General features: G+C 48.2%; 1 protein-coding gene across 11 annotated transcripts in view; it reads left to right on the top strand.

Moving 5' to 3' along the window:
• The window catches only part of PHF20 (PHD finger protein 20), a 217,609-nt gene that overhangs the window by 21,075 nt on the left and 169,075 nt on the right, over window positions 1-27,459 (top strand). For 10 of the 11 annotated variants that reach the window (XM_059733315.1, XM_059733309.1, XM_059733312.1 and 7 more), the window contains exons 3-4: window positions 23,127-23,298; window positions 23,744-23,828. In XM_059733315.1, coding sequence (XP_059589298.1) covers window positions 23,127-23,298; window positions 23,744-23,828 — 257 coding nt within the window. Of the gene's footprint in view, window positions 1-23,126; window positions 23,299-23,743; window positions 23,829-27,459 lie in introns of those variants that run through there. The other variant, XM_059733313.1, reaches the window with a different exon arrangement.

Genomic DNA, 27,459 nt, shown 5'->3' with positions numbered 1-27,459 from the left:
GGAAGCCTGCTACCAAGTTTTTGCCAGCTTCTAGCAAGTAGGGATTCCCAAAGATTTACGCCCAAAGGGCCATTTCGGAAAATTGGTCTTGTGCACGATTAGTGTGATTAAAAACTCTTAATATCCTCCATGCATGCCTCATAATGCTGTGCAAGTCAGATGCCATGGCTATGGTCCACTTTTTTAAGCTTATATTTAACTGTTCAAAAAAGAAGTACTACCAGGCTTTGGGTTGTCAAAAAGGGGCTTGCAGGCTACATTTGTCCCCAAGGCCATATTTTGGGACCCCCTGCCTATAAAGTATTGGAATATATTTATTCCAGGATGGGGTGCTTTTGCCTAGGTGTACAGATCTTCCTGATGGTACTTAAAAAACCCAGAGGTTCTTGGCTAGAGGGTTTTGGTCTTCCACTCAGGGTCATATTTAACTGCTAAATTTGGAATCAGGAAGAAACTCTTTCTCTTAGGTCAGACAGTCAAGTTATGCTGTGGGATGGGGTGTCTGTCTCTGTAGTGTGGAAATGGTCCTTTTCCTGGTATTTTCTGAGCACTTATCTTACTCAGTGGCTCTCAACCATTTTTGGATTCGGGGTACCTCTCTAACTTTGGCAGCACCCTTATTGAGAACCACCATTTTACTGCCTCAGTTTGCCCTCATGTTTCTTAACTGGGGTAATACTACTGCTGTGGCCAGGTGGAACTGCTCCATGTTCCCTGTGCAGAGCTAGGTAGGGAAGGGCTGTGGTAGAAGTGTGGGCTCCTTAATCACAGGAGTACTCAGTCCTGCTGCAGCCCTACTAGGTCTGACCCTGTATGCTTCTTCTAGAAATGGCACCCAGATTGCGATCCACTGAATTAACTACTTTCCCATCTTTGAGGTGGCAGAGTGTTCATTCTTTTATTTCTTTAGGAGAGCAAAATATTCATTTTGTATTTGATTTGATTTTTTTGCTGTCATTCTGGTTAGACCGGCTGTATTGTTTCCTCTCCAGTTAATGCCAAGCCCCATTGTCTTATGATGCTTAGTTTAATAACTTCATCTTTGTAGGCCTGCTGCAAAAAGTGGTAATCTTTCAACTCTTACTCCTTTAAAATATTATTTCAAAGGTGTAATTATTAGTAGGGCTGTGTGAAATGGCAGCATTCCATTTTGATCAGCCTTTCGATGTATCAATGGAACAGTGTTCTGTTTCGATTTTGTTTTGATTCGAAACAGCTGTTCTGCTCTGTCAACAGTTTCGCTGTTTTGATGCTATTTCAACGTTTTGCCCGTAGGTTATAACGGGGAAGCTTGAAACATCCTATAACTTTGTCATTTCTGGCCTAATTTGGTTGAAACCTGCAGGAATGGTAGCCCCTTCTGAGGGCATGAAGCCTGTCAAGTTTCAAAGAGATAGGTGCAGGGGATTCGGGGAAACTGCACCCCAGAGTCTTGAAAAGCAAAACTCATGTCACGTATATGTGTTAAGCCACAGCGGGATCAAAACTGCAGGCATGCTAGCCCGTGCTGAGGCCACAAAGCCTGCCAAGTTTCCAGGAGTTAGGTGCAGGGGTTTGGGGGAAACTGTACCTCAAGCTGCGGACAAGCAAAACTCATGACATGGGTGACACTGTGTTAAGGCGCAGCAGGGTGAAAGCTGCGGGCCTGCTAGCCCCTGCTGAGGCCACAACACCTGCCAGCTGTCAAGGAGATAGGTGAAGGGGCTTCTGGGTTCTGGGGTCCTGTACCTCTAGCTGCTGACAGGTAAAACTCATGTCATGGGTGCTTATGGGACTGTGTCTGTCTTGGGGCAGAGGAGGGTGAAAACTGCAGGCCTGCCAGGCCCTGCTGCAGCCATGAAGCCTGCCAGCTGTTAAGGAGATAGGTGCAGGGGGGGTTCTTGGGCCCTGCACCCCTAGCTGCTGACAGACAGAACTCGTGACATGCTGTTTTTCCATCCCTCCTCCAGAGCCTTGGGGTTGGAAGGGACCCCAGGGAAGGATGCCAGTCACTGGCCAGCTAAATAGTCAATAATGAAAGCACTCCTTCCCCCTTTCCCCCTTCTTCCCACGTTTCTTGAAAATTTCGAAATGTTTCAATGTGTCTCATTTTGTTTTGAGCCTGTTTCGATGACTCCTGTTTTGTTTCGATTTCCCTGTTTTGATCTCGAAATGAGTTGAAACAAAACTGGTGGCGAACTTTCGCACAGCCCTAATTATTAGGTACATTTAGCAGAACATTCTTGGGGGTGTTGGCATTTGTGCCCTAGAATGGAGTAGCAACAGTATTTTTAAGGATTGATGTGGGTGATTGGGGCACTTTGCTTTTGTCTAAGGGGTGGGTCCTGAAGTGTTCCTTGTGGGTTGTGCTTTTTTATTTGAAAGAGGTTCCTAAATCCAAATTCAGACACTTACCCAGTAGGAAACAAATTGCCAGTCTCCTCCACATTAACTCGATAGCTGAATTAGTGATGCTTTGAAATGTTCTCTCTTCTGTCATTGTACAAAATTAATGCAGTAAAAGAAATGAGTGTTTTCATAAAAGCTTGATATGAAACTTAAAAACAGGATTTTGCCTTTCTTGTATTCTCTGTTTTTGATGTATGTACAACTTGTTTTTATTTCTTTAAAAATCCTAAAACAGTAATTGTGAACAGTTTTGTTCATGTGATTTTGAAAGTACATAGTAAAAATAAAATGATCGTGAGCTGTGCTTGAATTTCTAACATTAATATTAGTCTGTTGGATAATAAGAAAGTAGAGCTGGAAGGGACCTCACAAAGTTGTGTAGTTTAGCCCTCTTGCATAAGTCAGGATTATCCTCAACTAAACCTTCTCAGCCAAATGTCTGTCCAGCCTGCCCTTGTGGAATCCCCATCCCTGGAAACTTTTATAGTTGGAAAATTCCTCCTAACCTCCAACCTAAATTTCCTCTGCTGCAGTTCGAAGCCATTGTTCCTAGTCTTGTCCCCTATGACTACAGAGAAACGCCCATCTCCATCCTCTCTATAATCACCCTTCAGGTGTTTGAAGAAGACTGTTACCAAATCTCCACTTGATCTTCTCTTCTTCAGACTAAATAACCCTAGTTCATTCAGCCTTTCCTGAGAATTTTTCCTTCCCAGGCTTCTAATAATTTTTCATTCTCTTGGACTCTTAACAATCTTTGTCCACAACCTTCTTGAAGTTTGGGGCCCAAAAATGGACAGTACTCCAGGTGAGTCTTCTAGTGCTGATTTAGACTCTCCTTCATTTGCAAGTGATACTGTGTTAAGATAGCCCAGCATACTGTTGCTCTTTTTTGCAACCAAAGCACACTTGGCTTATATTCAGCTAATGGTATCTTGCATTGTTACTCAGACTTTTGAAACCTGGGACATACTTTTCCCCTGGATTAAATTTGGTGCCATGCATCACTCTTTTACATCCAAAAGCTGTCTTTAAATATGTAACACATTCCATTCCCTTGCCAGAGGAAATCATACCACTGCTGAGATGTACTGCTTAAAAAAATTACCCCAAATAAGTCTTTCTTTAAGCAAAGGATTCATCTTTCCACCAGAGGTTCTCAACCTTTTTATCTTTTGCAGCAGCCCAGTTGAACATCACTGTGATAGATTTAAATTCAGATGTGATATGGAGTGTGGCCTTATGATATGGAGTCTAAAAAAGTTGAGAATAGGTGATCTAGCTGGTGACACTTAAGGGTAGGACTTCACCTTGCTGTGTCTGCTGAGTCTGTTGCAGGGTCTTACCTGCTAGTGAGCATCCCCACAGCAACTCCTGCTGATACTGGGCGCATAGAAGGCGTGGAGGGGATGAGCCAGACTGTGTGAAGTATGGGCCTGTTGGTCAGGGGCGCTGGCACAGGTGCTGTCTGGGGCAGGGAGGGTAGTAGTGGTGATGGCAGTTCCTAGAGGAATAGCTGCAGGTGTTGCTGGAGTAGCTGGGGGAGACTGGGTACCAGACAAGGGAGAAGAACATTTACATCCTCACACAGGGGGCTCTGGTGTCACAGTAGTGTGGTGTGGCACACACTTTGGGAATCACTGGTATATTGTAACCCCCAGGTTCTTCTCTGCAGCGCTACAGCCTAGCCCAGTGGTCTCCAAGCTTTTTATGGTGAAGATCAGTTTTTGGAAGTACAGGGCACCCCAGGATCTATTGTGTCCGTCCCGTGGCTGTCCCTTGATCTGGCTTTTAGCTCAATGTCACTTTGCATGATAAATATCTCCATATCAATTCCACTACTTTGTAAATCAAACACCTGATGGAATATTACAGCCAACCACCAATGTCTACTGGTAGGAATGGATTTGAGATGCACATGCAACTTGGCTCCATCACATCTAATTCTTGAAATCGCTTGTTGAATTCCTCTGCTAATTTGGTCAGGTTTGCACAGAACTTTTCTGGGTGGAACCATTTTTCTTTGTCTTCAATTTTTTTCTAGTATTGTCTTCAGACATGGGAAGTGCTGCAATATTTTATCCTTTAACTGAGAGGACCACAGACCCAGTTTCAGTTTTAATGCATTCACTGCACTGATCATATGTGATAAGTCTCTGTCCTTTCCCTGCAGTTTGCAGTTCGGCTTGTTCAATTTGGACGTTATGTCTGTAAGGAACCCAAAGTCTAGCAGCTGTGCATTGTTTGATGGCTCATTGCACACTTCATTTCTTGATTGTAGAAAAGTAATGATTTCGGCATTTAGATCCAAAAATCTTTGCACAACCTTCCACCTGCTTAACCACCTCGCATCAGCATGGAGAAGCAGCTCACTGTAAGCAGCATCCACTTCATCAAGGATTTAAACAGGCAGTGCTGAAGGGCTCTTGCTTGAATCGAGTTTACAGTTCTGACAATGACTTTCGTTACATGTGAAAAGTCCATAACTTTACTTTCCAGTGCTTGCTGGTAGATTATACAGTGATAATTCACAAAAGAAGGAAAATCGGGACCATTTCTACAAAATGCAACAAAGCCTGCTTCTGCACCAAGCATGGCGGATGCACCATCTCTTGTGATTGAAACAAGTTTCTTGATTGGAATGTTTTTCTCAAGCACGTACTTTTTTAATTCCTTATAGATTTCTTCACCTCTTGTTCTCTCTTTAAGGGGCAAAACAGTCAGAAAGTCCTCTTTAGTTGTCGCATCCTTAAAAACCATGCAAACAAAAGCAATTGCCTGTACTGTGTTGGTCATGTCAGCTGATTCATTGAACTGCAGTGAAAAGCGTTCTCAGTCATTCAAGTCCTGGTGTAGTTGCTGAAAGACATCTTCAGACAAAGATTCCACCTGTTTTGCTACTGTGGAAGCACCAAGTGATGTGCTCTAGATTGTCGTCATTATTTCCTCCTCTTATTTAAAGACTTTAAAAACAGTCTGCTGCCACAGTCATTGCCTTTTTAAATATTTCTTCGTCTGTGAACAATTTCTTATGTTTTGTCATCACGTGGGAAACTCGAAACGATGCTTTAGTAGAGGTCTTCCCTTTTGCTGCTGGTTTAGTAAAAAATAACTTGACCTTTCAAAGCGGCCTTCAATTCGCTGCCTTTCTTTGCACGAAGCGTATTATTCAAGGGGAAACTGTCCTTGAATTTGCTATGCATTGTTGTGTGGTGTCTTTCTAAATTCCCCTTTTTACGTATTGATATAGTTGTGTGACATGCACTTATGTTTTTGCATTGTGAACAGAAATTCATTTTCCCATTCCAAATGGAAGTTGTAGGTTTTCGGTTCCTTTTTAGATGGCCCCGGTTTGTCACTCATTGTTAATGGTAGCTAGCTAGGTATGTATTTTTTTTATTACTATAAAAAGAGAAAACGGGAGAGAGTACTAGTTACTATTGTAGTCTGCTCCGTAGGAAATACTTCTAAGCAGTAGACATTCCACACACAAGCTTTTCTTTTTTTCAATTCTGCACTTGCCTGGAGCGTGCGGGCTACAGATGGTAGCTCTGCCCTGGCCCACTGCCATCCCAAGTTCCCAGTTGCTCAAGAGGGGAAGTGGGTAGGGCCACAGGGAAACTCCGCCAGGGGCTCTGGTTGGTTGCAGCAGGGGGAGAGGGGCACACATGCAGCCAGGATTGCATCCTGGATCCCATGTGTGCCCAAAGGGCTGCTCAAACCTTCTGTGCTCCTGGTTGTCCCTGGGGCGCAGGGTGGGGGCAGCCTGGCAGAGGCCCCAGGGACCCGTGTTCCCCCCCACCTGTGCTTGGGGTGCAGCAGGCAGCCTGCAGCAGCAGCTGCCTCCATCCTGAGCACAGGTGGGGGGGGCACAGGCCCCAAAGGTCACTGTGCCCAGTGGCGGGAACCCCCCTCCCCATGTGCCTCTGGACGACCAGATCTTCCCAGACATAGTTGGGCTGGGGCCCGATCCCACTTGTGTGCCGCTGATTTGCTGAACCGTACCCACCCAGCAGCTGGATGCGCGTGGCATTGGGTCTAGACCTGGCTGCAACTGTGGTCCGGGGGGGGGCTCCAGCTGCTGGGCACACCCCGGTGGAGGCCCTGGGGGCCTGTGCCCCTCCCACCTGTGCTTTGGGTGGAGGTGGCTGCTGCTGCCTGCCCACTGTGCCCAGAGTAGAGGTGGGGGGTGGGGGGCACAGGCCCCTGAGGTCTCCGGAGCACAGATGGGGGTGTTACACAAATTACCAATTAGCTCAAATGATGAGCGAGACCTTATGAGGGAGAGAAGACAAGATGCTGTGTTTATTGATTATAATATTCAAAAGAGCTCATACATGCACACACACACAATCCCACTTGCAATCACTGCAGATACTATAGTTACTGAAGTCCATTCCTCAATGCTACACTCAGGTGGACAACCTAGTGAGCCTGAGAGATGAGGAATGGGGCGTCTGTGTTCCAGTGAAGTTTCAGAATGTCCCATCTCTTGCTCCTAAGTTCCTCTCCTTTATAGGGGTTATCAAGTTGGTGTTGGGTGACTGATCTGCCTTTTCTGATTCTGTGGCTCCTTTGTTTGAAATCTTAGTACTTTTCCATCCTGACAAGCAGTTAAACCCATGCATCATTGCCTTTAGGTATTGCTGTTCAATCGCTCTGTTTACAACATTCTTCCATTATCACTGGTGTCGGCTTTGTTCAGAGTCTCTAGCTTTGAGATGTTGCAGACCTTGTCTTCAACCTTGTCTTTTCTGTCCATCTTTATTCTTCGCCTGGTACAGACTGGATTCTGAATTGAACTTTTCAGCCTCTTAGTATAGCTCACCATTTGGTAACACATAGCTTATTTCTGCTCTTACCAATCACTTCATACTTGTTTATCCATACATTCTAGTATCATAAAAAAGAATACTTGTTTTGCTATATAAAAATGCAATGACAACATATAAAAGTACAATAACAAGCTTAATTTATAATAGCAAACTTAAAATCGCTACGGGGGGGGCACACAACCCTGAGCCCTCTGGAGCACAGGTGGGGGTGCACATCCCATAGGCCTCTGGAGCACAGGTGGGGGGTAGGGCCCCCGAGGCCTCTGCTGAGCTGTGACCAGTGGTGAGAGCCCCCCCACTATGGGATCCTGGGCTGCAGAGAGTCCCAGGCCTGGGCCTGACCCTTATCCCACTTCTGTGCCACTGCTGGGTTGCACTGAGCTGGGGCCCGTGGCGGTGGGGGTTCCTGCTGCTCGGCGCAGCCTGGCAGAGGCCTCAGGGGCCCATGCCTCTGCATTTGTGCTCTAGGTGCAGCAGGCAGCTGCCTCATCCTGGATCACAGGTGGTGGGGGGTACAGGCCCCTGGGTCCTCCGCTGGGCTGTGCCCAGTGGCGGGAGCCCCCCCTCCCCCTGGGCCCCAGAGTCCTAGCTGGGCTGGGACTGATGTCATGTTCCTCTGGCCACTGGACGGGCGTGGATCAGCACAGCCCAGCTATGGCACAAAGTGGGATCAGGCCTGGCCGGCCCTGGGACTCTGTGGCACAGGGGTTTGTGGGGGGTTGGGGCTCTCGCCGCTGGGCGCAGTCTGGTGGAGGCCCCGGGGGCCACTGCTGGGCGCAGTCTGGTGGAGGCCCTGGGGGCCGCCGCTGGGCGCAGTCTGGTGGAGGCCCTGGGGGCCTGTGGTCCGGGGTGAGGTAGCTGCTGCTGTGGGCTGCCCCTGCACCTTCCCTCCCTTACAGATTGACTTGCTGGGACTGGGGGTGGCTGGTGTGTGCGCGCACATGCACATGAGCCCAGCTATTCCCCCAGCCCAGGATCAACCCAAAGAGGCTCTGGGGTTTATCGGTAGATCAGGATCCCCGGGTTGGTGACCACTGGCCTAGCCAGTCGTTCCCCAATTTGTGTCTTTGCATGCAGTTATTTCATCCCAAGTGCAGAACTTTATACTTGTCCTTGTTGAATTTCATCTGGATTGTGGGTTACTTTTCCAGTCTGTCCAGGTAATTCTGGATCCCAACCTTGCCTCCAGTGTCTGCAGCCCTGCCCATCATGGTGTCAACTGCAAATTTGCTAAGTGTGCACTAAATCCCATCAGCCAAATCATTAATAAGATGTTGAAGAACGCCACATCCAGGGCAGGTCCCTAAAAAGTCCCATGTGATACCTCTGCCCATCTAGATAGCAAATAAAATGATCCAGCCAGTTTCCTATCCACTGTACAATACTTCCACCTAGTCCAGGCGTGGGTAAAATGTGGCCCATGGGTCGGATGCAGCCGACCAGGCCATTCTATCCGGCCCGCGGGGCCGCTAAAAAATTTAGAAAATTAATATTTATCTGCCCCTGGCTGCCTGTTATGTGGCTCTCAATGGCTTGCCAAAACTCAGTAAGCGGCCCTCCGCCCAAAATAATTGCCCACCCCAATGTAGTCTGTATTTCCTTAGTCTCCTATGACATTTTCATTAACAAGCTATGTCAGAAGCCTTGCTAAAGTCAAAGTGTATTACACCCACTTGCGCCTGTGTTTCCCCCTGCCCCCAACTTTCCTTGTAGAAGGAAATCAGACTTGCTCTTGAAGAATCTATATTGGGTCTTCCTGATCACCTTGTTTTCATGAAGGTGCTTCACTGTAGGTCCATTAAGGACCTGCTTCACGATCTTACCAGGTATCCAGATCAGATATAGAGGTGTATAATTCCCTGGATTGTCTTTCTTTCCTTTGTTAAAGATGGGCACTATATTTGCTCTTTTCCAGTCACCCAACCTCCCTGAGTTCCCAAAGAGAAAAGCTAGTAGCTCTGAAATTGTCAGCCAATTCCTTCAATACCCTCGTGCGGTGGTTCTCAACCTTTTTTGTACCCAGACCCATCTGTAAACATTCATGGCCAGTCCTGACTGAATGCCCTTCCACCTGACCCTCTGCTCCAGCCCCCAGCCTCTCCTTCCCAAGTGTGTGAGGCAGGGAGTGGGTGTGTGGGGCATGATGGGGTGTGTTTGGGGCATAGAGGGCCCCAAGCAGCCCTTGAAGGTGGTCCCTGTGTCTTCAGGCAGGGACAGGCCTGAGCCTGTTTACCTACATAGCTCATCTATTTATGTCTTCACCCCTTGCTTAAATCTTGGAACCTCATGGCATTCTTCAAAGGATATGACAGCATCTCAGCATGCCCTGGCACCCTGGTTAAAAATGCCCTGGGCTGTCTGACTCCTTCCCTGTCTTTATTACCAATTATGCTTGTCATGTGTTAGCTAGCTGCCCCTGTTTGTGAAGACTGCAGTAAATATGGCGTTACAGGTTTCCCTTGCCGACCATGGTTTTTGCCAGCCACAGTTTTGACTATCTGCAGTTAATATTCTGTATACCATTTTGCCTACCATGGTATACAGTTTTGAGTAACCACAGCTTTCTGTGGCTACTTGTGGGCAGAGGGAGGGAAAAAAAATTGCGGGGGCTGAGCTTGGGCCCTGGCTGGGCCGGCTTCTGAGGCGGTTGGAGCCCAGTGGCTCCTCCAGAGGTCCCAGGGAGCCAAGGAATTGGGGGGGGTGGCACGTGGGCTCCCAGTTTTGTACAGGGCAGGGGCAGGTCGCTGCTGGGCTCAGCTTCTGTTCCCTGTGTCCATGCCTCACTGCTGGAGTTGCCCTACCTGTGCTGGCAGGGAACAGCAGGCCTGCTCACTGCTGTGCCCTGCTTTCTTCCCCCGTGACCTGGCGTGGCAGGCAGCAGAGAAACTGTGCGGGGATCTCCTTGCCCACTGCTGCTCACCCTGTGTTGCCCCAGTGATGCGCCTCCTGCACCTGCCACTGGTTTGGGGGACGCAGCCCTGCGCTGCTGCCCTCAGTGCAGCCCCACATGCAGGAGGCGTGTTGCCAGAGCAGCGTGGGGTGAGCAGCAGCAGGCGAGGAGATCCCCATGTGGCTTCTCTGCTCCCTGCTGGGCCGGGTCATGGGTCAGTCTATTATTTTTATAAAAAATTATCCTTGATACACTCCAAGAATTTGCTGGACTGCTTGTGCATTACTATTTCCCTCATGGCATATGTCCTGATAATTAAAGAGTTCCATAGGATCCAGGCACTGTGATTTGGAAGTTTCCATCAATTTCTAAGGTGACCAGAAGATACTTGCTAGAACTTGGAAAGAAGTTATTTTGGGATCAGTCAGCTACAGGAGTGCGTGCAGATGTACAGAAATACTTAACAGGGCATAAAACAGCATATGTTTGTTCATATGCGTAGCAGGCTGTTCCTTCATTAGACTGACCGTGGAGTCGGTTTCCTCATAGGGCGCGTCTAGGTGAGCACACACGTACGTCTTATAGCATCTCAACCTCTGAGATGCTGCAAGAGGCACATGCTAGAACTAAAAACATTCCCTGCACTGTAAATTTGTAGCGCAGGGGCAAAATTAGACCCCTGGATATAAGGGTCAAAAAAATACCCAGGGGGAAAATGTGGAGCAGGGCACGGTCCGGGACCATACCCTGAGGCAACCAGAGGCTCGGTCATCCACAGAGATGCTCTGGTAGCCAGCCAGAGCATTTCTGTGGCTGGCCCTTGCCCAGGTGCTGAAGCATGCTGCCTGCCTGTGTGGGGCATGCAGCAATGCAAGCTGCAGGGATCTGGACTCAGCTTTGTGCCAGGTAAGTAGGGGGTTGGCGGGGCTGAAGGAGGGGGGGAGGGGACCATGAGGGAGAGCCCGCCCAGTTCCAGCCCCCGCCCCTGCTCGTTCCCCCACCCCTATTCATTCCCCTGCTTCCTACTCGCTGTCCTGCCAGGTCCGAGACCCCCACACTCACTCGCTGGCTGTAGCGGCAGCGGTCAGGGCTTCATAGTCTCCCGAGGCTCGAGACTAGCCTGGAGATGAGCAGAAGAACATCTCCAGCTCATTTCCAGGAGCTTGTCTCTGGCCTCCGGCTCGTTCTGCTGCTCGTCTCTGGTCTGGGGCTGGAGATGTGCCCCTGGAGATGAGCTGGAGACTTCCCCAGCTGTCTCCAGCCTCCTGCTTGTTCTGCTCATTGTTCTGCTCATTGGCGGTCCATGTGTGGTGCAGGGGGGTGGCTCTGCCCTGTGTAGAACAGTGGACCCACCCCTCCTAAGCAGCTCCCACACCTACCCACACACTGACCTGCATCCCCTGAAATTCCTCCACACCCCCCCCACACACACACACCCTAATCCCCCCATTCCTTTTCCCACCCCCCTCCTGCAAACCCCACAACCCCCACATTGCACACCCGTCATGTGATAAGGAAACCAAAAGCAAACATTAAAACATATAGATATTTAAGATTTATTTTATTCTGATACTAGAGACACTGGTAGGCTTCCAGATTGCTTTAACATTGTAAATATAGCAACAAAACATTGCCCATCTGATCAGTCCCTCTCTTTGTCTTGTTCTAACTGTGGAAGAACATGGATTTGGGGGTATTTTAAGAAGTTAATTTGGGATGCTGCTTCAGCAGTCCATTTGGCACAAGGGTTAGTGTCGCCAGATGCTAATTGCCCAGGCCCCCATGTTGCCCAGGCAACATTTAAATACCGTGGGCCTTAACATCCACATGGCTAACTAGTAGCCCCTATTGTATGGGGGCTAATGGGTGTATGCTATAACAAAACACCCCAGAAGCTTCTGAGGGCAAGTAGCCCTGAGCTGCTGGCCAGGGCAGGTGTTTATATTGCTGGGTTCTAAATTCCCCTGGCTGCAGATACGCACAGAGCCAGGCAGGGTTATTATGCCCCAAGTGGCACAATTTGCTTCATAGCAAAGTGCATGTCCGGGTACGTACGCTCAGGCAAAAAGTCCCAGCTCAAATTTGCACTGCTTCTATTTGAGCTGCTGCAAGCTGACTTGCTTGCTTGTGTGGACACATTCATAAAGTCCAGTCTGCTTTTAGTTTTAATCCATTTATTCCACTGAGGAGCACTTGTCCCCACAGCAAACAAGGTAAGCAACAGAGATGTGCGTTTTCCAGAAAATTTTCCAATGCCCTAAATAGAGCACAGTCTGATTGATTTAGCATGTTTATTTGACTTATATTTAGTAAGTAAAACTAAAAAAGTACCCCATGTTCATTTTATATCCCAATAGCCACAAGTATTTCAATTGAAATACATGATTAGGAAAAAAATTAAATACAGCACACTTAATGTGGTTTAAATGTTATATTCAAACAAATGCAAAGCTTTATGTGAAAAGAAATTATTTTTATTGGAATACTTGTAAAAATGTAAACACAATACACAATAGCATGTACTCCCTTACATTGTTTTGTTTAAATTTAAGAAAAAAAACCTAAGGCACTGAAAACTGTTTACACACTAATTTTAGCACGCCCAAAGAACTGTGCATGATGTGCCATGGTTGTCCACTCATCTACTTCAACGGTTTAATTCTCTTCCACTGAAGTCAGTGCAGCACCTCCATTTTCACTGTCACTACCTGTAGAATCACTTGCACTACTTATTAGTTCCATTTCAGAATCAGATTGAGGTGAATCTGATTCAGAACGACTGGAACCGCGTTGTCTTTCGCTAAAGGATGGTTTTACCAATGTGTCTATGGGCAAGGGCAACTTATCATCATACTGCATCTTTATTAATTGTGCTTCTGACTGATTCTCCACAAGCAAGAGATTTTGAGAAATAGAAACAAGCTTAGCGGTGCATTCATTTGTTAGTCTATTCCTCTTTTTTGTCTTGATTGAGCTGAAAGCCTTCCAGTTCTGTTTACAAGAAGCTGCTGTTGGTGGAACGCTTAGGATCCTTAGAGCAATCCTGGTCAACAGTCGGGTGTTACAGTATCCCTTCCACCATGTGAGACGAGACATATTCTCTGCTGCCTGCCAAATGCTGTCTTTGCTCAAAAGTTTTCTTTTGCACAGTACTCAGCAGTGTCTGCCATCCTGGCTATTTCATCGATGTTGGGGACATTCTTAGCTACTTCCATAATTGTATTGAGGGCAGTAGATAATGCATCTTCTGATAAATCTTGTCCTCTGTGTTGAGGATCCAAAAGGTTTGCTGCCAGATGAACTGAATGACAGCAAAACTCAGATCCCTTAGTAAACATTTGTTTTACTACTACTACTACTTCTTTGGATAGAGGTGAAGATAGCAAAAGCTCAATTAGATTTTCATTCAGTTGTCTGAATATCTTGGAATATTTGAAAGGCTTGGTGTATCTCCTTCAAGTTTCTTGATAGCCACTGAAACTGGTAGTAGCAAATTGAATGCTCCTTAAACTCGAATTTAGAACATACTGTTGTCAAGAATCTGCTTCTGAATCTTAATGGGAATAATCTGGGATACTGTGTCATCTATTGAAGCACACTGCAAACAGTTCTTTGTCCGCAGCAAACTATGTAAGCACTTTGTAGCTGAGCCCCATCTAATTTCTCCTGGCAATACAAGTGCACTTTCCTTCCCCTGCTTCTCTTTCTGTAATTTCTTCAAAGTCTGATTAGCAACATGATGATTGTTGAATACCTTCACAAGCGCTTTGCAGTTTGACAATATTGTCTTCATTGTATTTACATTTACTATGTCTTTTGCCAGAAGATTCAACCTAATTGAGCAAGACAGCCCAATACTATTAAATGAGGATACTTTGCCTTAATATTTGCCATGCAGCTTTCAGGTTCCTCGCATGATCCGTTAAAAGGGCTTGTACCCTGGAGGGACCTGCACTTTCAATCTCTTCACTCAGTAATTTGGCTATGTATTCACCTGTATGATGAGAAGGTTTGGTAGCAATTGCTTTCAGGAATATTGGTTCAGGTGTTGCTAACATAATGTTCAATAAAAGATTTCCTTGTATATCAGTCCATCCATCTGACATCAGAGTCACTGATTCTGCTTGACCAATCCTTTGAATAACCATTGTTTGAACTCTGTCATACTCTATATCCAGGAGAGAATGTGATAAGTGATAACGTGATGGTAACTTATATGATGGGCAAATTAGTTTGTAATATTCCTTCCAGTATTGATTTAAAGTTATGGAAAGAGGTGTACCACTTGCAAATATAGCTTGAGGTAATGTCTCATCTGCTTTTTCTTGATCTTCTTTTGACATTTTGTCCACAAAGCTTGATTAAAAAAAAGCTTGACTGTCTTGAATGGTGGATCGCATATCTGGTGACAGTGATCTTGAAAGTGAGGATCCAGCTTCCTCTTCCCCCAGACCTGGCAGCTCAACATTTTCATTTTCCATTTTTTGCAAATCTTCTGTTTCACTTGAGCTACCAAGTTCCTGCAACAAAAGGGAGAATATTTTTATTTCAGCCCATTCTAGTCTGGCCTCATCCATCAGAAGGAGAAGGTGAAGCGGCAAGGAGCTTGCTTCCCCCCCTCTCTTCTGCCAGAAAGAACACTCTGCTGCTCATTGTGCTGCTCTATGGCCTTGGGACTGCAGAGCCAAAGGGAAGTATAGTCTGGCCTCTGTCATTGGCCAGAGGACTAAGCTTGCTCTGCTGGGTTGAAATAGTTAACTATTTATCTATTAGGTGATTAAAAAAAATTATATTGTTAAGCTTAAGCCACTTTGGGTGCTTAGTGCAAGCAGAAAAGCAGGATACAAATATTTTAAATAAATAAATATAAGTCTAGAGTTGCATTAACAACTTTTAAAATTATAATGATGTTTTAGAACAATATAGATGCTAGTCTATACTGTGTGTTGTTTAACATATTCATTTGTTTACTTGTATAGGATTCCTGAAGTAGGCTTCTCAGATGATATTCCAGCACTTCGGTGTGTTAGCTTTCTGTATATGGCTTGTAGTCTTTCAGTGACCGATCAGGAGCTGGCCAAGGTACTCGAGCCCTATGGGGTTCTTATAAGTCCCTTTTGCCGATTAACCATAGGAAGTAAGAACCCCAAACCGAGGCACACCCTGTCTTTTCGAAGGCAGGTTTTCATGCTTCTCAGGGAGGGCCCACGGTCTCTGCCTCAGTCCTTGAGCCTCATGTTCAATGGGCGGAAGTCTGTGATCTATTTTTCCTTTGGGGAGACCACGTGTTTTCAGTGTGGGAGCTCTTCCCAAATAGCAGCCCAATGCCCGTGGGGGAAGCCAGCCAAAACATCGGCAACTACAGCGGCGCCGACGGATGGTGCATCCACTTCTGAGATGCAGGCCCCACCCAGTGAGGCCGGGAGTTTTTCCCAACCTCCTTCTACCCCTGTTCCATCTGAGGGGGCTGGAGTCTCTGGCGTGAGTGTGCCATCTAGCGGAGGCGCTGGGACTAGGCCCCAACCCTCCCCCTCACTCATTCCACCTACAGTGCCCACCCCCACCAGTACAGAGATGCCACCAGGTAGAGAGGCTGATGCCTCTACTTCCCCCCTGCCTGCCCTGACCACCCCAATTGAGGTGGCTGGGGTGGTAAGCGATTGTGGCACCAAGGCCCTGTCGGATGATGGAGTTCAGGCCTCCTCCCAGTTGCCCTCCACCACGACCTTGCTTGGGGTGGATGGCCCTGAGGAGGCAGGCCAGAAGCAGTCTGACCCATCCTCTATGAAGGTTAGGCCATCTGCCACAAAGAAGAAGAACAAAGAGAGGAAAGTGAAAGGGACCACTCAGGACTCCCCATCCCCGCTGAAAACTTCCTCAGCTAGTGCTGGGGGGACCCCTGCTGGAGAGCCTGGCCCCTCTCCGGCTGTCATGTCAATGACCCTGTTGACCGGGGATGATGGCAGCTTGGAGGTGGGGGAGGTGAAGGCGGGGGTCACCGGCCCCTCACCTGTCTCCCAGCTTCTGAAAGTGGGTGGCGGTAAGACCTACGCACAATGTCTCTCTTCTGGAGATCTGACCCAGGGGGCAGCAGAGGAGTCTGCTGAGCTCTTGGTCACACCCCAAACTACTAAACTAGATGAGGAGGCTAGTGATATGGAGATCTAGCTTTCTGAGTGTCGCAAGCGATCTCGAGAGCAGGATGGCCTCTCTTCCTCCAAGAAGGTGGGGATTGCTCTTCGAGAGCCAGACCTTGACCTGGAAGATCAGAGGAGGTTGATGGGTTTAGACATTGAGGGTGTAGAAGGTGAGCTCCCAACTAGGGTGCAGCCTTGCCATGCGTCTGTCGAAAATGTGCAGCCCATGATGGCAGACCTCCCCTGGGTCAGTCCTGACTACGGGGGGCTCCTGACATTTTTTAAGCAGACTAAGGGACAGAAGAACATAGCGCATCACCCAATGGTGCGCGGATCCTAAAGTTTTTATCAAGGCTGCCAGAGCTACGGCCAAACTGATGCAACAAGATCTAGGCACTCGGAAGATGGCTTATCGTCTGGAGAAACACAGCGGGTGAGAGATGAATGGAGCCTGGCGGGGTCCCTGGAGTAGAGTAGGGCATGATAGGCCTTTTTTTTTTACCTGTCTATGCTTTTTGCTCTGCTCTCGAGGGCTCGCTCTTCTATTTACACCATACCTCATTCTTCCTCTCCCATACCCATACCATGGCAGCCACAACCATTGGTACTTTTAACATCAATGGCTGTTGAGATCCAGTGAAACGGGAGGCTGTCCTGGAGCTCCTGCGCCAGAAGTGGCTGGCTGTCACCTTCCTCCAGGAGACGCATTCTGACGGGCTCAATCAGTTGGCTTGGCACACTGCCTGGCAAGGCCAGTTGTTTTTGAGTCACAGCACCAATCTTAGCGCCGGAGTTGCAACTCTTCTATCATCACAACTACAACATGACGCGGCAGTGGTACGGGAGATTGTCCCCGGACGCCTGCTGACCGTCCACGTCACCTTTGCACAACACCACCTGCTACTCGTCAACGTTTATGCACCTACTGATGGCCAGGAGAGGGTCACTTTCTTCGAGACCTTGGCCGCCCTTTTGCACAATGCTAGTGAGAATGATGACCTGCTCCTTGTAGGTGGGGACTTTAATTGTACTGCTGACACCCTGCTCGACCGTACGGGGCCTGAGCCTCACCTGCCCTCAGCCCGCAGTCCGTCTTGGATACTGCAGGCATCGTTGATGTCTGGCGAGCCCTGCACCCCGACGCGCGCCAGTACACCTGGGCCAGGATGAGTGCTGGCGGTCTCGCTATGGCCCGCCTCAACCTCATTTATGTCACCAAGCACCATCTGCCACTCCTACACAGTGGTCTCATCATTCCCTCATGCCTGTCAGATCATGGCATGGCATGGCATGCTGTGAATTGAGCCTGCCAGGGAGAACCTGCACGCGAGCACCCTATTGGTGCTTCAGCGTCAGCCTACTTCAAGACCCTTACTTCTGGGACTGCTTTGCCAGCTTTTGGCAGAGCTGGGATGCCACAAGACTGAATTACTCCTCCTGGAAGTTATGGTAGGATGGGCAAGATACAGATCCAGGCTTTTTGCCAGCAGTACACGCAGCTGGCCACCAATGAACTGTGCCGCCGTATCAGAGAGCTGGAGGAAGATGTGATAGAGCTCGAGGCTGCCCTGCTGGCTGCCGGCAGTGATGCGCGAGAGCCTCCGGTTCCATAGGAAGTGCCTGTGTGACTTGGCGGAGTGTGCGGCCCGTGGAGCGAGGATCCGCACCCGCTGCCAAGAGCTGGCCGAAACAGATGCCCCAACCAGCTTCTTCTTCAACCTGGAGCGACGGCGGGCAGTGAACAAAGTCTTAGATCATCTCAGGACCCCTGAGGGCCAGGTAATCACTGACCCGGGTGAAGTATGTGAGCACGCTGTTGCCTTCTATCATGACCTGTTTGTGGCTGAGCCATCCTGCCCTGAGTCCACGCGGGAACTCCATGTGGGCCTGCTACGCCTTTGTGCCCTGGAGGCCAGCGAGCTTGAGCAGGAATTCTCTCTGGCAGAGCTGAGAGCTACCACAGCTGGCCTCGCCTCCAGCAAGGCCCCAGGCCTCGACGGGTTACCTGCTGAGTTCTACAAGACTTTCTGGCCTCTTCTCGGTTCCTGTCTCCTGCGTGTTTTCCAGGAGAGTCTTGCCGACGAGAGTCTTGCCAATCAGTTGCCGCCGTGCAGTGCTCACGCTGCTGCCCAAGAAGGGAGACCTTGGCTGCATCAAGAACTGGCGGCCGGTCTCCCTGTTGTGCGTGGACTACAAGATTCTGGCCAAAGCACTGGCCACCCGCCTCCGCACCGTCATGGCCTCCATCACCGGTCCTGAGCAGAGCTACTGCGTGCCGGGCAGAACCATCCAAGACAACCTGTTTCTGCTGCATGGCCTGCTTACAGCCAGTGAACTCTTTGGCCTAGACATTGGCCTCTTTTCTTTGGACCAAGAGAAAGCCTTTGACCGGGTGGACCACGCTTACCTCTTTCAGACCCTGGAAGGCCTTTGGCTTTGGGCCCCTTTTCACCAGGGCCTTCCGGGTCTTATATCAAGACACTTCCAGTCTGCTTAAAGTGAATGGAATGTTCTGTGCCCCGTTCCCCGCACGCAGAGGCATTCGTCAGGGCTGCCCCCTGTCAGGCATGCTTTATGCCCTGGCCATTGAGCCACTGCTGCATGCACTGCAGCGCCGCCTGGGTGGTGTGGCTTTGCCACTGGCCATGGGCCTGTCCATTACCCCTCCACTCTGGCTATCATCATATGCAGACGGCATGACCATCTTCCTTAACACCCAGGAAGACGTGGAGGCCCTGACAGCCTGCCAGTGAGCCTATGAACGTGCCTCTTCGGCCCAAATCAACTGGGCCAAGAGTGATACCCTGTTGCTTGGTGCGTGGGTCACCATGACTCTCCCAGATTTGCCAGGGAGCCTTGCCTGGTGCCTTGAGGGCCTCAAGGTCCTGGGCATGATCCTAGGGCCATCGACGTTCATGGCATGCAACTGGGACGGCCTCGAGGAAGGAGTGGAGTCCTGCCTACAAAGGTGGTGCTGGCGCCTACCCAGCCTCTCCTATCGTGGACATGTCCTCATCGCGAACAACCTAGTGGTGGCGACCTTGTGGCACCCGTGTACCGTACTCGATCTGCCACAGGACCTACCCGAGAGACTCCAGTGCCTCCTGGTCATTTTTTTCTGGGATGGGTGCCACTGGCTCCCACGAGCTGTCCTTTACCTCCCTGTAGCTGAGGGGGGCCAGAGTCTGGTTGACCTTGTGAGCAAGGTAGTTGCCTTCCTGCCTGCAGGCCCTGCAACAGCTCCTGTACAGCGAGGAGCACCTACCTTGGCAACAACTGGCGTGCTGGTTTCTGCAGAGGGTGGGGGCCCTCGGCTTTGACCGGGAGCTCTTTCTGTTGGACCTCACGCTTTTGAACTGGGCGGTGCTTCTGGCTTTCTGCCGTGGTATGGTACGAGCCTCGCAAGCCACTTTCCGCCTCCAGCCCCAGGCCCATCACCTGCAGTTCCCACATTTGCTGAGGGAACCCCTGGTGCACAACCCAGTTCTGAGGGGCCCTGTGCCGAGCCTGGCCTCTGTCAGTCTCATGGCCGTTCTCATCCAGGTGCGCGTCCTCCGCCTGAGCCATCTCCTTGACCCCACTCGGTCAGCCTGGCTCTCGCCTGAGGCCTTGACCACCCGGCTGTGCATGCGCTCCGTCTGCAGCGTGGGCCATCTCCTGTGTGACATCTGGGCTACCCTCCCAGCGGAGGTAACAGCCACCCTGCACGACCATTTCTGGGCGGGCCAATTCCCCTGTGCTGCAGATGTCCCGAGTGAGGCTTTTCCTGCATTACCAGTCACCCCGGCCATGGCCAGCAAGCTGGCCGGTGGCCCTGGCACCCTGCTGATGCTCCCTGTGCCTCTTGACAGTGACACGGGTTGCCCTTTTGCTTTCTTGTCACGTAGAAGCCTGTATGCCTGGGTGGTTCATGTCCGCAATGCCCAAGTGCTGGCGGGCCGCCCCAGTACACCGTGGCAATGGCGCCTGTGGCCGCCAGATTCCCCACCAGCCCACCCGGCGTGGCGCACGTTGTATAAGCCGCCAACCGCCAAGAAGACTGGCGACCTGCAGTGGTGGTTGCTGCACGGCATCCTAGCCACTGGCATGTTTGCGTCCCACTTTGACCCAGCCACTTTGATGGCCTGTCCCTTCTGCCGGGGGAGGTGTTGAGGAGACCGTCTTTCATGCCTTCCTCAACTGTCCCCACCTGCAGCCGCTCTTTGTCACCCTCGAGCCGCTGCTGTGAACGCTGGGCAGGAGCTTCTCAGAGACCACCTATGTGTGCTCCTACCCATACCGGGCCGCTGAGAAGGGCCCTGTCTGCCTGGCCAACTTTTACTGGGTTAGGCCAAGATGGCCGTCCTCAAGAGCCGCCAAAACCGGTTTGCCGGGACCAGCTCAGGTGATGCCCTGCGGCTTTTCCGCTTCCTGGTGCAGGCGCGCCTCTCACTGGAGTTTGAGTATGCTGTGCTCCGGTGGGTGGTGCCCTCCTTTGAGACACGCTGGGCCCTTGAGGGAGTGCTGTGCCATGTGGAGGACAGCCATCTCAAATACGCGCTCTGATGTCATGACTGGGCTGGGCGACTAGGCTGGCTCGGTGTCAGACTACGACTTCCAGCTTGTGCTGCGTCCTGGGCCCTCACCAGGCTGCTTTTTTGCTTTCTTTTTGTATGGGAAGTTGAAGGTGTTGTCACGTGTATGATTGGATAGAGTAGGGTACAAATTGTTTATTTATAGTTATGACCGTGTGGCCGGCACTCCGACCACATAACTAGCGTGTAAGACACGACGTGGAATGAAGTAAAGGTGTTTGTCACGGTGTGATGTGATGAATGCAATGACATGGTGCTGTTGGTTTGATAGTAATTTGTTTGGGTTTTTTTGCTTTGTAAGCGGCCAACTTTTTTGTATCCCTGAACCCCTGAATAAAGTAGTCAAAAGTCAAAGTCCGTCCGTCCGTCCCTTGAACTTCAGTTTTGTTTTTGCTTTCACTTGCAGTCTGAGCTGAAATAAGAATTTTAGTTTTGGTTTTGATTTGACCTGCATAGCCAGTTAGGTGAATTCATAACTTAATTTTTGTTTTGGATTATTATTTGAGTGTTTACCCTTCTGTTTACAAATCAAGAAAAAATATATGTAGTCTCTCTCACACTTCCTAGGGATAATCGCCTTGAAAACATGAATTACAACTTTGAAACTGCCAAGCTTGCCTAATATTGTATTGGCATCCATTCATTGCTGCTAATGAATTTTATAAAACAATGGATTTTTAGGAATGGAAAATTTCCCACAGAAAAATACAGCACTGGAAAATTCTCTGGTATGAGCTTTTGTGTCTCTATCCCCTGGTGAACTTAGTTTAAAGCCCTCTTCCCTAGGTTGGCAAGCCTGTATGCAGAGACACTCGTCCCTCTCTTTGTCAGGTGGACCTCAACTCTTCCGAGTAGTTCTTGGAACGCTAACGCGGTCAAAGAAACGAAAGCCATGCTGGTGATGTATTTAGTCACATGTTGATCTTCAGGATGTGTCTGTTCCTAGCCATGCCTCTACGCTTGACTGAAAGAATCAATGTTTCCTCCACCTTTATGCCCATAGCCATGTAGTCAGTCTTGATCTGCTGAATGCCACCCCTGGCAGTGTTGTCAGTGCCCACATGGATGGGTAACATGGGATAATAGAGGGCTGGGTGAGTCTCAGCTATCATGCCGTGACACCTTGGCTGCTGTGGGTTCTTGGCAGGTAGCACATGTCCCAAGCTAACATTTTGGGCAGCAGGATGGATGCTTCTGTGACCTGCGGGAGGGAGTCACCAACCACTACCACCCATTGTTTCCCCTTGGCAGCACTGGTCCCCCCTCCCTTTTCCTTCTCCTCCTTCCCAGTGGTGCATGGCTTGCCTTCTTTTGCCATTGGAGTAGGCTTCTTCTCTGATGCTGGAGCTTCATACCTATTCTCCAGTAAGATGGAGCAGGTCTGGAAGAGGAGTGCTATCTTTTGTTAGAGGTCACAAGCTGCCAGTTTCCACCTTCTTGAGTATTTTACCCTAGCATCTGTGTCTTTTAATGCCTTCCCTGGCTGTCCCTCTTCCATGATGTGGGAGGTCTCTGTGCATTAAGTCTATGAAGACCTCATGTTTGCGGATGCTTCTGAGTCTATCTACTTTCTCCTGCAGATCCCTTAAATAACTCCTGAGAATCTACCAGGAGGTACCTCTTTATACTGCAAGCACTACCCTACCTGGCTATCTTTGAGGACTTGCAGGCCACAGTCCTTCAGACCAGCCAGACCAGAACCTGGGTGGAAGCCTCAGTGGCTAGGGCCCACACCTGGACTGAGCCCGCACAGGTGTAGTTAGAGAGGGAACCTGGCAGTGGCAGAAACTCTGCAATTGTAACATCTAGCCATCCTGTTGATTTTCTTGCTAGTTCTTTCGTTTTCTATTATTATGGCTTGCGTTATACATGAAGTCCTGCAAGATGTTCCTAGAAGTCCTTCCTGGCCATGGTGTACATGAACCTTTGAACATATTGGTACTTTGCAGTGGTGTGAATGCAGATATTTCTGTTCAGAGGTCAAGTCTGTTACCATAGTCCCTGTTGTATAATTGTATCCAGTGGTACCATAACATTGTCTTGGTAGCTTTTTTTTTTTAGATCGTTTTAACTAACTTCTACATCCCTTAACTAACATCTCCATCTACTTTTATAATATATGGGGAAAATTGTGTATGAATGTTGTGGTCCCAGTCCCATTGAGAAGACAGCTCAAGTATTTTATATTTTTGATAGTGCCAGAAAACCGTTACAGATATGCATAGCCTTGTATTATTACAGCCACCTTAGAGTATAGGAAACATCTCATGTTATTCTTAAACTGAATCCTATTTTTGAATAGGTATCCTGCCCACATTGAAGAAATTGATTACGAGGAAGGAAAAGTGCTTATTCATTTCAAACGCTGGAACCACAGATACGATGAATGGTTTTGTTGGGACAGTCCTTACCTTCGTCCCTTAGAGAAAATACAGCTAAGAAAAGAGGGGTTACAGGAGGACGAAGGTTGTACTGTAAGTAGAAATGGTGTTATAAGCAAATTGTTATTCAGCTAGTTAATTTCTGCTTCCCTTTAAATCCCTCAAGGACCCTGAATGCAACATGTACATTGGTCCTTTTTGAATTGGTGAGTGTTATGACTGAGTGCTGAGAATGAGCTGGGTGTGTTACAGACAGCAGAAGGAACAGTCCCTACCTGAAGCAGCTTACAGTATAAATAGAATGGCTTTAATTTTTCTTATTTCCATTGTTCTAACCACTGTAGTAAAATTTAAAATATCCTTATGAGCCACTGCTGCTGTCTTACTAAAGGGTATTGATTTTGCTTTTCTACATCTAACAAGGAAACAGTTCCAGTCTTTTTGTGAATAAGTTTACTTGAAAACTCGGTATGTTTATTTTTCTAGTTCAGGTAGTACAGATTATTAATATTTGTTTTCTAAATACTTGTTTTTGTAGGGATTTCATATAAATGATCAGGTATTGGCTTGCTGGTCTGATTGTCGTTTTTATCCAGCCAAAGTCACTTCTGTTAACAAAGATGGTAAGGCATTACTTTTGATTTGCTGTATTTAATAGTAAGGCAACTTTAATTATGTTCAATACTTTATAATGCTCCCAGGATTATGTAGCCATTACACTGTAGCATGCTATTCCTATGAACTGGTAGCTCTGTAAATTTTTGTTAAATGTTGTTGGTACATAAAGTGGTTATGTGTGCTTTTTAATGACTGTATCATGAATGAACACATCACCCAACTTAAAAAAAAAAAAAGGATAGAGATGAATTTCTTATTAATTACAATAATTTTTCCATTATAGCAAAGAGTTAAATCCATTCCCTAAGATTTGCATGAATATTTTTTGGCACTTTGACAATCTTTACAGAGTAAAGAATGAAATAACCATATAGGTTGCTGAATTGAACAAATACTACTTTTTCCCATGAAGTAAGTAAATCAGACCACTACATTTTCTCTTGATATACAAATCACTTCTCCATCAAAAGTTCCACTATGTTCTTGATGAACACTTTAGGCTTACGGTCTCTATAAGAGTGAAAGGATGCATATATGTAATTGAAATGTGTAATAATTTTAAGAGTCTGCTAAAATAAAGGGCATTGTACTTTTACGCAGAACACAATGTCCTGGCGACAAAAAATCAAATTAATTGTGTACAATACATTTAGTAGGACTTTTAGGATGAAATTTGATGAGATACTGGACGAAGAAAATTGAAATACTTTCCCTAGGAAAGTAATACATATTTTAGGTCTGATAACTTTGTTATAGATACCAGTAAGAGGTCATTCAGAAAGTAGGGCAGAGTGGCACCTTAGAACCTAACTGGTTCAGAGGAGCGTGAACTCATGCTTATTTGAATTGGCTTCTAAGATACCACCCTTCCCTATCTTCTATCTTACTTACCATGGTTAACCACCTCAATAAGAGGTGATATGGAGGTTTCAGAATTATTTTTAATGTCACTAAGATGTCTAAGAAAAGTGTATAAATAACCTGCTTATATGGATTTGCTTCAAAACTTGGCTATAGAGTTGGGTATCCATTGTTAATAGATTAGATTTTCATGTAGAATTGTACAGCAACTTGCATAAAATTTTTAAAGGCAGTTGTTATTTTTTGACATCGCCTGATTTAAGGTATCTATTTACAGCATCCTAAATTTTAAATTGTTATTTGCTGCCAGGATTTATCGTCAATAGCAGGGTAAGATCCAGGTTGTGGGACTCCCTAGAGGCTGGATCCAGGCCTGGCAAGGGCAAACAGTGTGAAGGAGCTACATGTAGAATTTAATGAAGCTGTTGCTTGCCCTGCCACTAGCATGTGTCCCCAGTGGGGCTCTGTACCCTGGATTTTAGTTGTGAATCCTGTCCCTGCTTGCCTCGCTCCTAAAATTTTAGCCTCCCCTTATGAGCCCTGTGGACCTGGTGATATGGCTCTTGCAGGCTGGATCTAGCTTGCAGGCTATAGGTTTGACACCCCTGTTCTGTAGGAATATTTTCACAAATTGAGATCTACATTATTTTACCAAAATAGTATCTTAGCGTATGGACAGGCATTACATTTGTGCTGTAAAAAACTTCTTTCTCCCAGCACAAAAAGCTACTGTACAGGTTTTCAGTGGGTTTTCACAGAAGAACAACTTTTCTTTCTGAAAAAAAAGAGGTGGAGAGCACTTCTAATTAGGCAGTTATCTCTCCTAGGAAGTTTTCTAGCACTTCTCTTTTGTGTCCTGAGGGATCTTCAGTACTCCAGAGTCCTTTGCTTTCCCTTCCCCCTACCTCAAAGAGGAGGGAGAGTGGTGGCTCTCTGATAGCCTACCCAGTGGTAAGCTTTCACGGAGCCCTGCAGAGACCCTGTTGCCACTCCTTGAACAGTGCCCAAATGGTTTAAGTGGTGACAATGATTTCTGCCACCACTTGAACAGCTCTACCCCCACCCTGGTCTGTGCAAAAGATTAGAGAGCATCCCTGCAAATCAACCCATCTTTGAGTGTCTGATAATGGGTACTAGCGCAACCTGTAGATGAAAGGGCTGATGTATTGAGCCACATAAGAATGCCTCCTCTGTCTTGCACAACTCCCGGGTGATCCCAGGCTGAGGGAATTCCCCATGGGTTGAACAGTTCTGGGGAGCCCTGGGACAGGTTGAGGTTTCATAGATTCATAGATGTTAGGGTCGGAAGGGACCTCAGTAGATCATCGAGTCCGACCCCCTGCATAGGCAGGAAAGAGTGCTGGGTCTAGATGACCCCAGCTAGATACTCATCTAACCTCCTCTTGAAGACCCCCAGGGTAGGGGAGAGCACCACCTCCCTTGGGAGCCCGTTCCAGACCTTGGCCACTCGAACTGTGAAGAAGTTCTTCCTAATGTCCAATCTAAATCTGCTCTCTGCTAGCTTGTGGCCATTATTTCTTGTAACCCCTGGGGGTGCCTTGGTGAATAAATACTCACCAATTCCCTTCTGTGCCCCTGTGATGAACTTATAGGCAGCCACAAGGTCGCCTCTCAACCTTCTCTTGCGGAGGCTGAAAAGGTCCAGTTTCTCTAGTCTCTCCTCGTAGGGCTTGGTCTGCAGGCCCTTGACCATACGAGTTGCCCTTCTCTGGACCCTCTCCAGGTTATCCGCATCCTTCTTGAAGTGTGGCGCCCAGAATTGCACACAGTACTCCAACTGTGGTCTGACCAGCGCCCGATAGAGGGGAAGTATCACCTCCTTGGACCTATTTGTCATGCATCTGCTGTTGCACGATAACGTGCCATTGGCTTTTCTGATGGCTTCGTCACACTGCCGGCTCATGTTCATCTTGGAGTCCACTAGGACTCCAAGATCCCTTTCCACCTCTGTGCCACCCAGCAGGTCATTCCCTAGGCTGTAGGTGTGCTGGACATTTTTCCTCCCTAGGTGCAGCACTTTGCATTTCTCCTTGTTGAACTGCATCCTGTTGTTTTCTGCCCACTTGTCCAACCTATCCAGGTCTGCCTGCAGCTGTTCCCTGCCCTCCGGCGTGTCCACTTCTCCCCATAGCTTTGTGTCATCTGCAAACTTGGACAGAGTACATTTGACTCCCTCGTCCAAGTCACTGATGAAGACATTAAAGAGTATCGGTCCAAGGACCGAGCCCTGCGGGACCCCACTGCCCGCACCCTTCCAGGTCGAGACCGACCCATCCACCATGACTCTTTGGGTGCGACCCTCTAGCCAATTTGCCACCCACCGGACTGTGTAGTCATCCACATCACAGCCTCTTAGCTTGTTCACCAGTATGGAGTGGGATACCGTATCGAAGGCCTTCCTGAAGTCTAAGTATACGAAATCCACCCCTCCTCCTGTGTCCAGGCATTTCGTAACCTGTCTTAGAAAGAGACTAGATTAGTCAGGCACGATCTGCCCGCCACAAACCCGTGCTGGTTTCCCCTCAGCATAATTTGCCCTGCCGGGCTCTCACAAATGTGAGCCTTGATAATTTTTTCAAAGACTACCAAGGATGGAGGTGAGACTGACCGGCCTATAGTTGCCCGGGTCCTCCTTCCTCCCCTTTTTGAAAATGGGGACCATGTTAGCCCTTTTCCAGTCCTCCGGGACTTGGCCCGTGCGCCACGAGCGTTCGAATATTCCCACCAGTGGCTCTGCAATGATGTCGGCCAGTG

The sequence above is a fragment of the Alligator mississippiensis genome, chromosome 9 (assembly GCF_030867095.1).
Source record: "Alligator mississippiensis isolate rAllMis1 chromosome 9, rAllMis1, whole genome shotgun sequence".
Taxonomy (NCBI): Eukaryota; Metazoa; Chordata; order Crocodylia; family Alligatoridae; genus Alligator; species Alligator mississippiensis.
Note: the sequence above shows the minus strand (reverse complement) of the source record. Positions and strands in the feature narration are given on the sequence as shown.